The sequence below is a fragment of the Prosopis cineraria genome, unplaced genomic scaffold (genome assembly GCF_029017545.1).
Source record: "Prosopis cineraria cultivar Desert tree isolate PC_DT_omini unplaced genomic scaffold, ASM2901754v1 PC14, whole genome shotgun sequence".
NCBI lineage: Eukaryota > Viridiplantae > Streptophyta > Magnoliopsida > Fabales > Fabaceae > Prosopis > Prosopis cineraria.
This window is the reverse complement of record NW_026555345.1, coordinates 1967214-1983074: the sequence shown is the minus strand read 5'-3', so window position 1 is coordinate 1983074 and position 15861 is coordinate 1967214. Positions and strand designations below refer to the sequence as shown.

Here is a 15861-nt window from a genome sequence, read left to right as displayed (position 1 = left end):
AATGTATAAATAATCACATTTTTTAAAAATTTTATAAATTATAATTTTTAATTTCATAAATTATATTATTTCTTTTTTATAAAAATGTTCACATATTACTTTTAATTTTTTTTTATTTTTATTTTTTTAATCAATGCTTCTCATTCTATTTCAACGAGCAAACATGACGTCACTACTGCTCTATGGTTCATGAGCCCCACCGACAAGTGCGACCAAATAAGCAGTATCGGGATTTGCAATTTATGTACGTGAATGAATTAAGGGTCCAGATCCTCTCTGAAGCAATTTTCTTAGCTGCCTTGCGCTCGCGTCTCCAAACTTCATCCTTTAAATTGATCTCGGTATTTAGTAGGAGACACGTCAACTTGTTCTCGAAGTTACATTACCACCGTCCGCTGTGTCAAAACATAATGGTGATGACTGTCAGAATTCACCAACCATGAAATCAAGTTGGGACCAAGTTAGGATAACATTCGGTGTTAATATTTAATATTTTTTATTTTTTATGTTTATCAAAATAAAAATTTATAAATTTTTGAATAAATTCATTTATTACTAATCAATATTTTTAATTAAACGGTGTAAATTTAATATTATAATTTTTATAAATAGATTGTGCAAATTTATTTTGAAATTTTAATTTATAATTTTTTTAAAAAATTAGAAGTGCTAGTTATGAGATAATCTTTATTTTTAATATTATATTTATCAAAATAAAAATTTATAAAAAATATTATTAAATCAGGATAATAAATTTATAAATTAAATGTCATTTTTCTTACTTAACTTTACTTAAAAAGTTATTAAATATCATAAATTTAATTATAAATTAATTTTATATCTTAATATTAAACATTTTTTTCTTTGTCACGTTGTTGTTTATTCATTGTTTATTTGTTATTGGTGAACTTTATATTATATTTTTATTATAAAATATTTGAATTCAGAGTGTTCATCATCTCTTATAAAAGTAAAGTTAAAAGATAAAAATAATTTTTAATTTAATAAAATTAAAGAATAAAAATAACCTTCAATCTTACATTTATAAAAATTATAAAAAATTGTAATATTAAATTTGGACAACCTAAGCATGAACCATTATGAAACACCAAATGCAGCCCCAGCTTAGCCCCAAGACCATTTAATGGTTTGTGAATTGGATTAAAAGCAAGATGACGTGTCCCTTTTTAAATCCTTGATCAATTGGACGGATGGAATTTGGAGACGCGCAGGGCCGCTGAGAACGTACGGAACCCATTCATTGCTTCGTTTGCTTTTGCTTCAACCCAAAACATCCTTCTCGCGAGGAACCATCGATCACAGACATGGTGAGTGTTATAGTAATGTACAGAGCTCTGCTACGCATGGTGATGAAACCAGTAGGCATGAGACCCCGAAAAGTGGAAATCGAGCAAGGAACCATCATCAACTTTTGGGTTCCTGTCAATCCCCAGAACAAAAAGCTCGCCGTTGTTCTCCTTCATGGCTTCGCGGCCGACGGAATCCTTACGTGGCAATTCCAAGTCATGGCACTGGCAAGAAAATACGCCATGTACGTCCCGGATTTAGTGTTCTTCGGAGAGTCGACGACGGAGAGACCAGAGCGGTCGGTGGAGTTTCAGGCGGAGTGCATGGCGGAGGGGTTGAAAAAGCTGGGAGTGGAGAAATGCTGCGTGGGAGGGTTCAGTTATGGAGGGTTCGTGGGGTTCAAGATGGCTGAGATGTACAGTGACATGGTAGAGTCGGTGGTGGTGAGTGGGTCCATCACTGAATTGGTGGAATCGAGCAGTGGTCCGGCTCTCCAGAGGATCGGAGGCTTCTCCAGCTGGTCGGAATTATTGCTCCCTCGCACAGTGGATGGAGTTAGGGTGCTCTTCGATGTTGCCACTCACAAACGTATCCCATACCCTCGATTCTTCCTTCGAGACTGCTTAAAGGTCAAATATGTAAATATTAATTTGACAAGAAACGTCTATAAAAGCATCGTAATTAATGCATGCATCACTTCAATATTACTGTGAAGTGTTGATGGAGTTAGATTTTTTTGTTTTTCTGGCAGCAAATTTGTGGCAATGAGAAGAAGAAAGAAGAACTTTTGGAGGCACTTGCAAAGAAGAACGTAGATTCAGCAATAATCCCCCACTATCCACAGGTAATAATTATTTTGAAGTGATGAGAGAAATTATTTCATTGATTAATACATAATGAATATTGTTGGCTGTTGTGGTGGATTAATTGCTAAAGAAAGTACACCTGATATGGGGAGCAAATGACCGGATATTCAGCCTAGACGTTGCCGCAATTTAAAAACGTACGTCTCTTAGCTTCTATCCTCTTTCGTATAATTTGTTGACATATATAAAAGTATAAGGATTTATTTACGATAAACATAACTTTTAATTTTTATATTTTATTCACATTTTACTTTTAATTTTTATAATTTTTTGATATTTTAAATTATTATATTTTTATTTTTTATTATTTTAGATCTTTATAAATTACTCATAGAGAGACTAAAAATAATAAAATATAAAAATATAAAAATTTAAATCACAAAAAATATATAAGGGTAAAAAATAAAATGCAAGTAAATTATAAAGATAAAAAATTATATTTATTCATTTATTTATTATGAATTTGGATTACTACTCACTAGGAGAGAGGGATCGAAACCACGATCGATTTTGGTACTCATCAGTTGACGGTCATCTTGATTCTCTAGGTTTCTTTATTAAATTGCAAATTTATTTTTATTTTATATTTAATGTAAAAAAATTGTAAAATTTTAATAAATTTACCTTATCATTAATAAGGATAATGTTAAATTTAATTTAAATGATCTAATTCAATATTAATTTTTTATAATTTTTATAAATTGTTATCTAAATGTATTTTGGATATTCTGAATTTAATATTAAATTTCTTTAGAAATTTTTAATTTTAGTAAACAAAATATTAAAATAAAAATAAAAATAATCTTCAAACTAGCATTTTAAAAAATTAATAAAAAATTATAATTTAAAAATTTTAAATCCAGACCTTCCAGAGTATTTCTAAACAATCAATTTACAAAAATTTTAAAAATTAATATTAAATTAAAATATCCATATTAAATCTGCATTGCCTACATTGATAATAAGATGGATTTATTAAAATTTTATAAATTTTATTTTAATAAATAGAAAATAAAATATAAAATAAAACAAGTAAACTTGGACCATCTAGATAGCTCATCACTTGATGAGCATTGAAATTGAACTCGATTGAAACCCCACCACACGCAAACATGTCAACATGGTATTTATAATAAATTTTAGGTTAAACTGTAAATAACTTTCCTTGATTTTGGGATAACTGCAGGGGATATAAAATTTAAGAAAACATGATGTACATCATGATCCATTATTTTATTGGTAGAACAATTATATACTCACGCATGTAATTAAAAATTTAAAAGAATTCTTTGTATGAAAGTTAAAAACATTGGTTATGGCACATGAAAGCTTAAATTTTAAGAAAGCTTTGTATAACCAATATCAATGTATATATATTATAAAAACTATGGAAACTCGTAATCATTATAAACTATGCATGCATAAATAGTGCGAGTTATTTCTCAAAATTAGTATAGAATGCATAATAATAATGGCACACAAAGTTTAAAACAAAACACGACATTCATAATTTATGAATAATTTTCTTCATCAGTTTGAAATCTGGTATGATTATTATTACAATTATAATTAATATATATTAGTGAAGAATGAGGAGAAGAGTGTGATGATGTGTGGTGCAGGCAAGTAGGGGAGAAAGCAGAATTGCATGTAATAGAGGAGGCGGGTCACTTGGTTATGTTGGAGCGCCCTTTCGTCTTCAATTCCGTTATCTCTCGCATCCTTGCTTCCATTCGGCCTGACCTACCGTTACGTTAGAAAAACTTGCATCTCATTGGCCCTTTTGTTAATTCTCAGACACATTTGTTTGTTTTTATCAGCCTTTTTCTTCTCACTTATATATGGTAAGAACTTTTAACAACAGATAATATATGTTTGCTCTCTTTTGAGTAATATTTAATTATGTTTGTTTGCTTTCTATTATCCTTAAATGCTTTTTCGTTAATTCTTTTCCTGTGTAAGCCCAAGCACTTGGAGCATCTACGTGCAGTCACAGAATAGAAAATATTCACTTCAACTTATAAAGATTGGTTCAGTGAGTAAATATTTGATCAACGATTTAAAAAGTTGTGGGTTCATTGCTGGTATGAAAATCTTATTAGTAAGTGATGTATACATATTTTTATGACTGTTCTTTGAACTTGAAGCTTCACCCTAATAAGCCTCAGGATCCAACTTCACACATGAACTTGCTTTGATAAAAAAAAATATTCAGTAAGGGATAAAATTAATGCAGGTCTAATAGACTAATAAAAGAGTGTTAATGATTATTAAAAATATAATTGGGTAAATGACATTTAAGGACCTTAAATTCTGGAAATTTCAAATAAGACCAAGGCTATCTGAAATTATAATTACTCTGAATTATTTTTTCAATACTGAACGTGTGTGTCAGAGTGTGTGTGTTTTGGAGCGTTACATCGTTTAATCTGTCATGTTTAGAATAGCCACGTCGACTTATAAGGCCCATTTTAGCGAGTCCCAAAAAACTATGGAACTACCCCATAAGAATGAGATTATCCGAAAGCTCAGGTCTGTTTCTTAATATTATTACCGTTGTTAACCCAAAGTCACAAACGTAGAAAGTAGAAAGAAAGCTGTCTCTGCCTCCAACGGTTAGAATGCTAGCCGTTGAGAAACTCAACGCCATTAGACAAAACGCTTACATATGCTTTTGTCCTGAGATAAAACTCTTTTCGCACGGAATACCCTTTTTTGTTCTTCTTTTTCATTTTCTCTCTTGTCCCTGTAAAACCACCTCTCCAGAAGTCTTCCCTGGTTCGTGCCACAGATATGCCCTTCCGCTCTGAACACTCACTTTGGACGCTGCAGAATCAAGCCATACCGTGTGCTTGCTGATTCTCTCCCTGTTCTGTTTTTCCCTTGTATTTTGCTGAAACAGGTTCCCCTGGCCTTGATTATCTTCCAGCTTTTTTTCTGTTGCTATTTCGGTTTCCGTTTCATTCTTGTTCAATTATGCTTGGTTTTTCTGGTCAATTAAACGGTTATTTTTCTGTACTTTGATATTGATAGGCGCTAAGAGGAAAGCTGTATGTCAGTGTGGGCTATTTGTTGCTGGTGAAATGGTGCTTTGTTTTGGTCATAGGCATTGGTACGTTCTTCTTGCTGTTGGAGTTCTTTCTCAACCTTACCTCTAGTTTCAATTTTGTGGCAACTCATTCCGAATTGCAATGTTTTAACTATTCTCGTTTCGTCTTCTCTTATAATTTCAAAAGTGAAATCATGGTGCCTTGCGAATTTCTCAATTAATATGGTCATGAAGGAATTAGGATATTTAATAAATGTTATTCCAGAACAGCCAAATTTACTATATGTCCTTTGTGACTGAATTATAAGCTTTCTTACCACTGTGCATGTCTTTGTGCCGCTGCCCTTTTGCGGTTTTGCATGTTTATTCCCTGATGATTTTTTCAAGAGAAGTTTTCAATGTTACACATCAAACCATGTTTCATATGAACATAAAACATGGTTATTAGTTTTTTAATTATGAGATCCAGATGATCACCCACGAGCTTCTTGGTATAGCTTCCACTCTTATATTTCTTCTAAGGTTTTTATCTGATACCCAAGACAATGAATGCCAATTTGATTAATGAATATAGAAAATGTTTTTCTGTGCTGTTAGGAATTAGTATTGGCTCTGGACGAGATTTCCTTCTTTATGTGGCTTGGCAGCTTTGATTTTCATGGGATATTGGATCACTCTGTTTCAGTCATGTTTCATGTTATGCAAAGAGGTCATCACCATGTATTTTTATTTTCTCATTATGGTTTTTTTTTGTTATCTACAAAATAAGAAATCCACACTCTCCCAGAAACGAAAGAAATGAGGTACACCTCCGGGTGGAAGCTCATCCTAAAAAATAAATGATTATATATAGCCTACTATTATAGATTATCTTGTTGCCTTTGTAATGAGTTGTTTTTGTTATCTTTCTTTCAAGGGACTCAGAACTTTTGCATGTCAGCTTTTAGTGCTTTGGCCTAGGTACGTCAACCTTAGAAGGAGAAAGAAATTCATTGGGTGATTTTAGACCTTACTTGTGGTTTGAACTTCAAATGGAATGTAGAAATATGATCTCTGGATTCTGAACTCATCACTTGGTAGAAAGTCTGCAAGTGGCTTGATGACTCTGAACAATTTGCAGGAAAGATCAACAATAGAAGAGAAAACGAGATTTGATAATAAAAGTTGTTAGAATCAATTCATGTTGGGGAAAAAGAAAGCTCTTTTTTTCTGTTTTTAAAATGCAGGATGTGGTTGCCGCTTGTGAGATTTGATAATAAAAGTTGTTGGAATCAATTCATGTTGGGGAAAACGAAAGCTCATTTTTCTGTTTTTAAAATGTAGGATGCGGTTGCAGCTTGTGAGATGTTAAGTTGTAATGTGATTGAGGTTCAGCGTCAAGTACATATCATGCACGAGGGTCAGGTACATTTACTTTGAGACATCATGCACGTGTGAAAGTATGCATATATACTGGAATGAAAGGCATGGCGAGTGTCATGATAAAATGAACAGGCTTTGTCAGTCCATTAACATAGGGTGTGTCTAAGAAACACTAATTATATTTGACTCTCTTATGAGTTATGCAGGAGAATAGCAATTGAAGTTATGCTGCCACATTTAAGGATGTAAGAAACTTAAGATGTGTTTGGGAGAAAAGTTGGAGATAGTTTCCCTAAACCCAACAAATTATTGGATTTGGAAAAATGAATGCATTAGGAAGTCATCATTTTAGACTTGACATATTTGAGCATTTTCATTGAAAGAAAAAAAATGATTAAGTGATTAAACCTTAGGTGATTTAATATTTGGAGAGTGATGTGTCAACCACCTCACCCTCACCCACAACAACAACCAATTTTCCTCGCCGGAGGCGTCTCTTTCCTCTTGGCTCAAAGGTGATGTGAAAGTGTAGAGAGTCCCCAGCAGGAACAGCGTCATTGTGGCTCTGAAGGACGTTGCATAGATTCTGGTGAATGTGGTGCCTGTGATGGAGGAAGACAAAAGGTTCACAACTATGAGGTGGCTTGTTTTGCTCATCTAGAGGTTCAGTTTAGGTTCTTCGCTTTGTCGCAGAAAGTTGGAGTGCTTGGGAGGCGAAGACCCGGTGAAGCCTGGTGTGGCTATGCCGATAGTCGTAGGCGAAGACAAGTGCAAAACGACGTCGTTGCTTTCTCCTGAGTGTTTTCTCGCGGGAAAAGTTCTGATGAGTGTATCATCATCCCCGGCGAGTGTCTTCTTCACCAAGTGGTGTTCTGTGATGATGGTAATGAGAATCTGAAAAAGCTGTGGAATGGTAATGAGCAAGGGAAGAAGCTGAAAAAGGATGGCAATGAGAATCTGTTGGAGCTGTGGAATGACCTCGGCGAAATTCCGGTATGGCCGGCAAAGGGTGTGGTCATGAATGAGGGCAAAGTCGCTGGACGCAGAAGGAAAGAGGAAAGAAAGGGACAGATATGGCAGATAAGCCCTTTGGATTTAAATCTCATTTCACCGATGAAATTGTTTTTTCTCTATTAAAAAAAATTATCTATCATTTTTTCTTCAATATTTTGATAATTTATTTTCCTATTTTTAGATTTAATTATTTACGGTCGAAATTTTTTTAGATATTTTTGCTTGCACTTACAATTAATTATTCCTTTAGGCTTCTCCCAGTTTTTCCATTTCCCAACTCTTTTCTATTTTTACTTTTATCTACAACATCAATTCTCATCCACATGTTTTATCACTCACTATGCCATCTTTTTTAAAAAGATTTTAAATCATTTAACTTATAAAATCAAATATTTAACTCACACACCTTTATAAAATCAAATAAATTGTACATAACTTATAAGTTAGTTAAGCATTATAAAAAAATTTGCAATATATATTAATAATTTAATTTAAATTATGCAATAATTTAATAATACTAATTCATATTTTTTAAAGGGAAAACAAAACATACATTTTGGTCTCTATACTTCACTCATATTTTGCAATAGGTCTCAACATATTTTTTTAATATTTTGAGTCTTTACACTTTCATTTTTTAGTGTTTTAGTTTCCTAAATGAACAAAATGATAAAGTAATAGAATCTTGGATGAATGTAAAACACAGGACAATGAAAGTGTAGAGACCCAAAACACGGGAAAAAATGTAGAAATTTATAGCAAAATACGAGTAAGTGTAGAGACCAAAAGATATGTTTTTCTTTTTTTAAATAATATAAACTCAAGCAAAGTCTTGGTGTGTGTTTCTTTTTTCAAAATCTTTGCATGAGCTTCCTCTTTTTTCATACAGATCCTAAGCAAAATCGAACTAGGATATAGGCTTCCAACATTGTCATTTTCATACAGGTCTCAAGTAAAACATGATTGTTGTAACATCCTAAAAAATTAATCCATTATTAAATTGAATGTGACATGTGAATGATTAGGGGGCCACTAAGGGGTTTGAAAGAAGTAAAGAATAGTCATGGGCTATGTTTGTAGCTTAAGGATTGAGTTCAGAGCAAATTTGGGCTTGAAAGAAGTAGAGAACATAGAGGGTGTAATTTTGACCATAGGTCACAGGGCCATAAGGATTGTTTTATGTACCACATGCACAAAAGAAAAAAGTGGAGTTTGAGAGAGAGGGATGAGGAGCTCATTATTTATAACCTAAGGATTGAGTCCAGAGTGAATTTGGGCCTAAAAGAAGTAGAGAATATAAAGGGTGTAATTCTGACCATGAGTGACAAAGCCACAAGGATTGTTCTATGTACTACATGTACAAAAGAAAGAAGTGGAGCTTGAGAGAGAGAGGGATGAGGAGCTCATTATTAGGTTTGCTAGGGCTTGGTGATTGGATCTTGTTAAAGTGATTCAAACTTGTCTACACTATTTTCATCAAGCTAGGTTTGCTTTGAGAGGATGATTTTTGGACTTATAGGGTTATGGGTGCAAACCCATAAACTTAAATAGAGTTAATGAGAGTTATTTAAATTATCTACACCAAGGGTTGATGAGTGCTATTAATGTCCAAAAATGGACACTTAATGAGGTGGTTGAAGTTGGTAAATGAACTCAAGGAAGCTAGTAAAGGTAAGCTCAAGTATTGGAGTTTGGGAATCCTGAGTAGTTCAAGTGTTGAGATAAAGAGTAAAATTAATGTAAATGATAAGATTAATTGTTATTAATATGATTAATTGTATATTAATCATTTATCGCATCATTCAAGCTTGAAGAGAACTTTGAAAGTGATTGTATTGGGGAAAAATATTTGATCTTTTAAAAGTTTAAAATAATCGAAGAAAATTTAGTTTCTACATTTACTTGTTAATTAGTTATAGATAATTATAATTATGATGCTTTGAACATTTATTAATACAAATGTGGTGTAAATTAACGAATTAAATTTTAGTAAAATGATCATGTTTGTGAAATGTTAATGAATGAATTATCTGAGCATGAATATGAGAACATGCATGAGAAAAACAATTTGATGATAATGTGATGTGAATGAGATTGAGAAAATGTTGAGATTGTGAAAAGTGTAGAAATTTATGTAAGAAAACTTGATGCTTGAAAATTCATGCCATTTAATATTTGTGCATTTGTATAATCATATGAGGCGAGAATTTGCTTAAGAAGAGGAGTAAAGATTTTAAATTCATGTTGTACAATTGCTGTAAAATTTTTAAATTCTAACTCAGTTTAACTGGTTACATCAAAATTCAATAAATTAAACTTTTTTTTAAATAAAATCCCAAGCTTTTACCATTAATAAATAATCATTATCCAAAATAAAAAAAATCAAAGTTATAGAATGTACGAAAGTATGAAATATCCTTTGTTGGGAGGGTAAAAACGTAATTCTTACACAATAAGCTTGAATATAAAAACGTAAAAAGTGTGATTATAATTTTCTTTTTCTACTCTGGCATTCTTTTTTCCCCTTTCTAATAATTAACACCATGAGCATGAAGTTACATGCAGAGTAGTAGATACGTCTCAGCAAATTATATGTCACAACAATTTGACATTAATGAAGGGATAAGAGACGGGATTGTATATTTATTAGTGTGTTAAGTGACTTAAACTTAGTGAGAGGAGTTTCATATCAGAGTTGAGATGGAAAAGAGGTATGAGTTGAATTACCCATGAACTCGGTGCTGTACCGTTTTGTATTAAAATTTGGTAGCGCCAAGTACACTTAAATGCATCCTCTTGTCCTCTGACAATAAAAAAAATTTGGTGTTCAATGATTAATTTGGACCCTAGTCCCATAAATTCACAATGTTAAAGTTTTTATTGGACTAGCGTCACTAAACTTTCACATATGCCGTGTGTATGTGGTCTATGTTTCGAGTCGGAAAAGCTTTCACACCAGAAAGTTTGTCAACGATATTGAAATCCCGTTCCAAGAATATTATCCGATAGCTTTTAGCTTTTCAGTTTTCTCACGCCCTACAAACTTTTCTTTTTCTCCCTCTGGTTTCTGGCATCGTTACTCATAACTAAGGAATATGAGAATACACTAATTGATTACAATGATCTCAATGACAATGACAAGAAAGGAGAGGAGAAGAGACACACAGCAATAGGGGATACACGGATATGTATAAATATATAACACAGAGTCGTCGTCATCCAATAGCATCTATATATATATGCTGTCAGAAGCAGATGATCGATCACGCAGGCACTGATTCAGCTCCCTTCAATTAAGCTGAAGATACTTCAGAAGCCTGTGAGGCAAACCAATAAAAGTCACGACAATGCAAGCATCACCGTGGTAATAACAACACAAGACAGTGATTGAATGTGAGGCATTAATTTCTTCTGGTTCAACTTGGTGTCAAAATGACCATCCATGCTAATGTTCTTACTGATTATTGGTTAAAATGAGAGACCTTCTGCATGTTGGATGACACTACAGGAATTAAATAATAATGTCTCAACTCTCATGCACGTGATTTTTCTCACAGTCCAGCAGCTCTATTATTCGGAAGCAGTTTTAGTGTCTGCATTTGTTCTAGCTTTTAAAAGAAGGAACAATCATGCATGAGGATAATCAGAAAATAATGATAAAAACAAAGAGGCTTTTTGAGTGAACTCTGAACATTAATTACCTCTTTTCTTCGTCAACATTGGCGCCGGTGGATTTGTAGTTGGGGATGGGAACACTACCAGACTCAATGTGTCTAAGATCCTCCAAGAGGATTTCATAGTGTCTCTTAACTTCCTCAGCAGATTTGCCACCAACAGCTTTAGCCACATTGTGCCATCGATCAGGAGTGTCCTTGTCATATTTTGCAAGAGCCTTTTCAAACAGCTTGTTCTGTTTAGGTGTCCAAGAGGAATCAGAGGCCATCTTTTTGCTGAGAGAGCTTGAAGCCGTAACTAATATATATATATATATATAGATATCGTTTCAGAACTGAAGATGACTGAGAAGAGAAAGGTTTAGGAACAGCTTGTGAAGGAAAATGGTGAGAGTGGTGTGCTTATAAATGGTGAGAGATAGGGTTGAAGCTAGTGAAGGAATCTGAATGGCCAAAAGTTGGAAAGCACTTGTGACTCTATCTGCCTTGGAACCACGAAAACCAAGCAGGACAAAGTACAGCCAGAGAGGGGAATCAGTTTCAAATGAATCTGGTTCCAAATGACACATCTTTGTTTTCTTTTCTTTTCTTTTTTTTTTTACTTTTCTTTTTTCCCACCCTGCCTTCCTTTTCTTCTCATTACTGATTGATTAGCTTGGTGAGAAATATATGAAATGATGAGCATCAGATTTAGGTTTACAAGTACTTTTATACATGCTGACAGCAAGAGGACTAGGAGGACCAAAACAAAGAGGAAAAGATAGAGGGATAATATCTTGAATATCTGCAATTCCGTCATATAGGAAGAAAAAAATAAGAGAATCATGATGGGGGTGAAGAGAGAGAGAGCAGAGAGCAGATAAGTATATTCTTATCGGTCAATTCATTGAGTGGACTGTGTCATGAAAAATTTACTCTCTTATTTTAACATAGAATATTTTGAATTCATTAAATTTCAAGTCCCAAGTGCGTGGGACTATGGGGGTGAACTTTATTCTGTGCATTGCAGATACCAGCGGCATAAATATTTTCCCCTTATTTCTGATGGTACTTGAAACTTGATTCTGTGATTTTTAATCTGAATTCTCAGTCTTGGAAGTGTGCCAAAATAGCAATTGGATGAGATTCTTTTCTTCATGTCCTTATTTGCTTCTCTTTTTCTTCTTTAATATTTTTTTTTTCTTGGTACTGCAGTCATTAGTGTCCTCAGTTTTGGCCTGATGCCAAGGGCGTGTTTGGAGAAAGAATAATGAGACCAAGAAATTATTACTAAAATATCTTTTTGTCTTCCTACTTTTGAACATATATAATGTAAACTCTCAAAAAATGAAACTCAAATTGATTGCACTGACGAAATCTGCTAAAGCTGGCAAGAATCTGCCCAGATGAGAAGAAAAAGTGGACTCTACTTTACCTTATTCATAGAAACATTATATTTTGTTGGTTTCAAAGATATAAGGAATTGGTACTGGGGATGTTTGTTCAGAGCAACATTGTTTGCTACTCATCATTAATCAGCTCTGATTCTGGTTTTTCTCTCTCATTGGTCAGAGCTTGAAGCGTCTTCTTAATCTGATAAACTCTATTTGGACTGTTCGTTATAATTAAGCTTTTATCTTTCAAACGTTTGATTGATTGGCACAATGCATATGCATCTTCATGCAGAGTAAACAGTAGTTAAAATACAAAAAACAAAAGTTTTAATGTTATTTTAAGTACGAATTAAAAAAATTCAACTTTCCAAGTGAGTTTGAAGTATGTGTTTTATAACAACATTCAATTTAGTGAAAGAAGAAAGTGATATTATGAATATATAAATTATTCAAGTGCAGATACTGGTTCTGCTACTGGGGACCCACAAGAGTATAAAGTGATATTAGCCATGCAAAAGATGGAACCAAAAATTGTAAGCTATTCCTTGCAGTGGGAGTATTTGAGTGTGATGGTGGGAACGGTCCTAACTTGTGGTTTCGAATCCTCTGCATTAATGTTAGAAAGAGTATACACAATTCTATATTACATATTTATAATTATCATCCCTTTTTTTTATTAGGCTGTTCAGATGTAAAAATAAACTTGAGTCAATTCACATTAGATAAAGTTGAATATAATAATTATTCCCCTATCCTTATATATAAGGTACTCTTAACCAAATTCTACATATTAATAAAAGTTAGTTATTTAATCAAAAGTAAATAAAAACATAGCAATTTTTCAGTTTTGCCTCTAATAATGTTGACATTAATATCATTGTAGTGGGTAAAGCACATAATTAATAAATTAATATCATTGTGGTAGGTAAAGCACACAATGAATGAATGAATATTTCTTCTCCTTTTTCAAAACAATAAGGGCAAAATTATTCAATCACTCAAAAATATCATAACACTTCTTATACTTAGGGACAAAACAAACTTCTAGAAAATTATTCTTTGATTCCATTTATAAATTATTTCTAACATATTTTATCGAAATAAAAAAAACCTTAAAACTTAATAACTCTATTTAAAAATTTAATATGTTATCAATTTTGCTCTTATTAAATATAAATACTTTAACAACATATTTTTTTCCAAATTTAACAGGAAATAAAAGATAAAATTTGTTATAAAAAATTAATAATGTGATTTATAAATAGGATTAAAAAAATATTCTTTCTTTACCCTGTAAATAAGATCAGAAGAAATTCCTAACATAGAAGGACAAATGAAATAATACATAAAAATTAGAAGGACTCAAAACCTTAAATCTTGATATTTTGAATTAAGATTTGATATCTTCTTACTGTTCTCTGTCCATTTATTTTTCCCTCCTATATATGTGAATACAAAGAATCGGCATAGCGGATGAGAATGTCATGATTTGGATGATGATTTTGGAAGCCAATTCCAAAGAATCAGAATATTGAGGTCCCAAAATGATTGTAGGTAATGGTCCTAAGTTGTTCTAAGCATCTGAAGTGAGGAAACCTGTCTTTCTTTTTTCCCCCATTTTTCCCGGGCTTCTAAGGTTTAATCTGTTCCGTAAACTCATTTACTACACACTCTTATTAGTCGTTATAATTTGCAAAAGCAGGAATGAGTATTGTAGAAGAAAGCATATGGACGGAAAGGTTGATGATCATGATGCCAAAAGGGAAGGTTGAAGATAAGCAGATAAATGTTCTGAATTTGGGATCCAGAAGATAAGAATCAAATCGGCTCTCTCTCACACAAACTGTTACTTCATACACATGATGATTCACATTTATGGCTTTGCACTGACAAAGAACATGAATAATGTCAAACGCAAGCTTTAATAAAGCTGTAGCCCATAAAAAAAAAAAAAAAAGTGTGTTGGCGTTGATGATGTATCCGTAGCTTCAGTTGTTTCCCAGAGATATGTTTCTTTTTGCAGTAGATCTGATAGCTCAGCTCAGCTTCAAAATTTTGTCATATCCAACTCTCTGTTTCTTTCTTTTAATGTTGGTATAAATAATACACGTCAAGCATGCAACTTCCAAGAGACTTTTTTTTTAGGCTTAAATTCTCTCGAGTCCTTAAGGCATGTGTGGGAGATCGAAGGGTGTTGGTTTTTATTTTTTATAAACTAATTTTGTGAGGATTAAAAATACATGCCCTTTTTGGGCCAAAAAAGACTGATGTTAATGTGTCCATGAAACTAAACATAAGACTTATGATCCAATATAAAATGACCATGCATGGGAGTTGCAGACCTACATTAGATGGGCTTTTGCATTATAAGGCCACACCAGCCATTATAAATATGAAAAATTCAGTGCCCCACATTGTAAATCTCCATAAATTATTGATGAAATAGCACCAAAAAAGACACCAAGTCGACTCGGACTATAATTTAAAGGAGGTTTAAAGAAACCCAATTGCTCATTATAGGAAGATTTATTTTATTTGTTAATAGCCAAATTATAGATGAGTCGATCAGATATTTCTTTCTCTGTAATGGTGGTGGATAGATATAGTAATGATTATTCTCTGTCATAAGTTTCATTATAGTTCTTTCAAAGTTTTCATAAGCAACCCACGTTATATGTTTGATACATGAAAAAATATTTAAAAAAAAAACGGAGATGAACTTAATAAAATGGGATAGTTGTATTTTTTTTTAATTTTTTTTCTAAAAATACTTTTTTATATATTTCAAATACTGCATTATAGTTATCCATAATACTAAAAGAGATGAGTTGCATTCCATTCTTCTATATATCAACATTATCACATATATTGTATAAATGATGGAATAATCAAAATCACCCAGTACAGTTGGCACATGCATTTTCTATATATTTTTTTTTGGTAAATATAACTTTTAATTCCTATACTTTACTCACATTTTGCTTTTGGTCCTTACACTTTTTTGATATTTTAGGTCTTTACATTTTTGTTTTTTATTGTTTTGAATCCTTTTAAGGTCCCTAAACTTTGCTCCTAGAGAGATCGAAAATAATGAAAAACAAAAGTGTAGAAACCTAAAACACCAAAAAAAAAAAATATAGAGACTAAATGCAAAATACGAGTAAAATATAGAGACCAAAAATTATATTTACCCTCTTTTTTAACTTTGTCATTCC

General features: G+C 32.5%; 2 protein-coding genes across 12 annotated transcripts; one reads left to right on the top strand and one right to left on the bottom strand.

Moving 5' to 3' along the window:
• Positions 1 to 1173: 1173 nt before the first annotated feature.
• Positions 1174 to 7750, top strand: LOC129292041 (uncharacterized). 11 transcript variants are annotated; one of them, XM_054929551.1, is made up of 8 exons: positions 1174 to 1937; positions 2060 to 2152; positions 3797 to 5076; positions 5208 to 5286; positions 5821 to 5932; positions 6148 to 6183; positions 6547 to 6627; positions 6999 to 7750. In XM_054929551.1, exons 1-3 carry the CDS (start codon positions 1326 to 1328, stop codon positions 3914 to 3916), a joined length of 825 nt encoding a protein of 274 aa, XP_054785526.1. In that variant the 5' UTR covers positions 1174 to 1325; the 3' UTR covers positions 3917 to 5076; positions 5208 to 5286; positions 5821 to 5932; positions 6148 to 6183; positions 6547 to 6627; positions 6999 to 7750. The 11 variants fall into 11 exon arrangements, with proteins under 11 accessions (XP_054785526.1, XP_054785525.1, XP_054785523.1 ...); XM_054929550.1 differs by lacking the exon at positions 6148 to 6183; XM_054929548.1 differs by lacking the exon at positions 6148 to 6183 and having other exon boundaries at positions 6792 to 7750.
• A 2589-nt stretch (positions 7751 to 10339) lies between these two features.
• LOC129291973 (protein RADIALIS-like 3) lies at positions 10340 to 12000 on the bottom strand. The gene is made up of 2 exons (XM_054929463.1): positions 11301 to 12000; positions 10340 to 10916 (listed from the first exon to the last, which is right to left on the bottom strand). Exons 1-2 carry the CDS (start codon positions 11540 to 11542, stop codon positions 10889 to 10891), a joined length of 270 nt encoding a protein of 89 aa, XP_054785438.1. The 5' UTR covers positions 11543 to 12000; the 3' UTR covers positions 10340 to 10888.
• Between the last annotated feature and the right edge of the window lie 3861 nt (positions 12001 to 15861).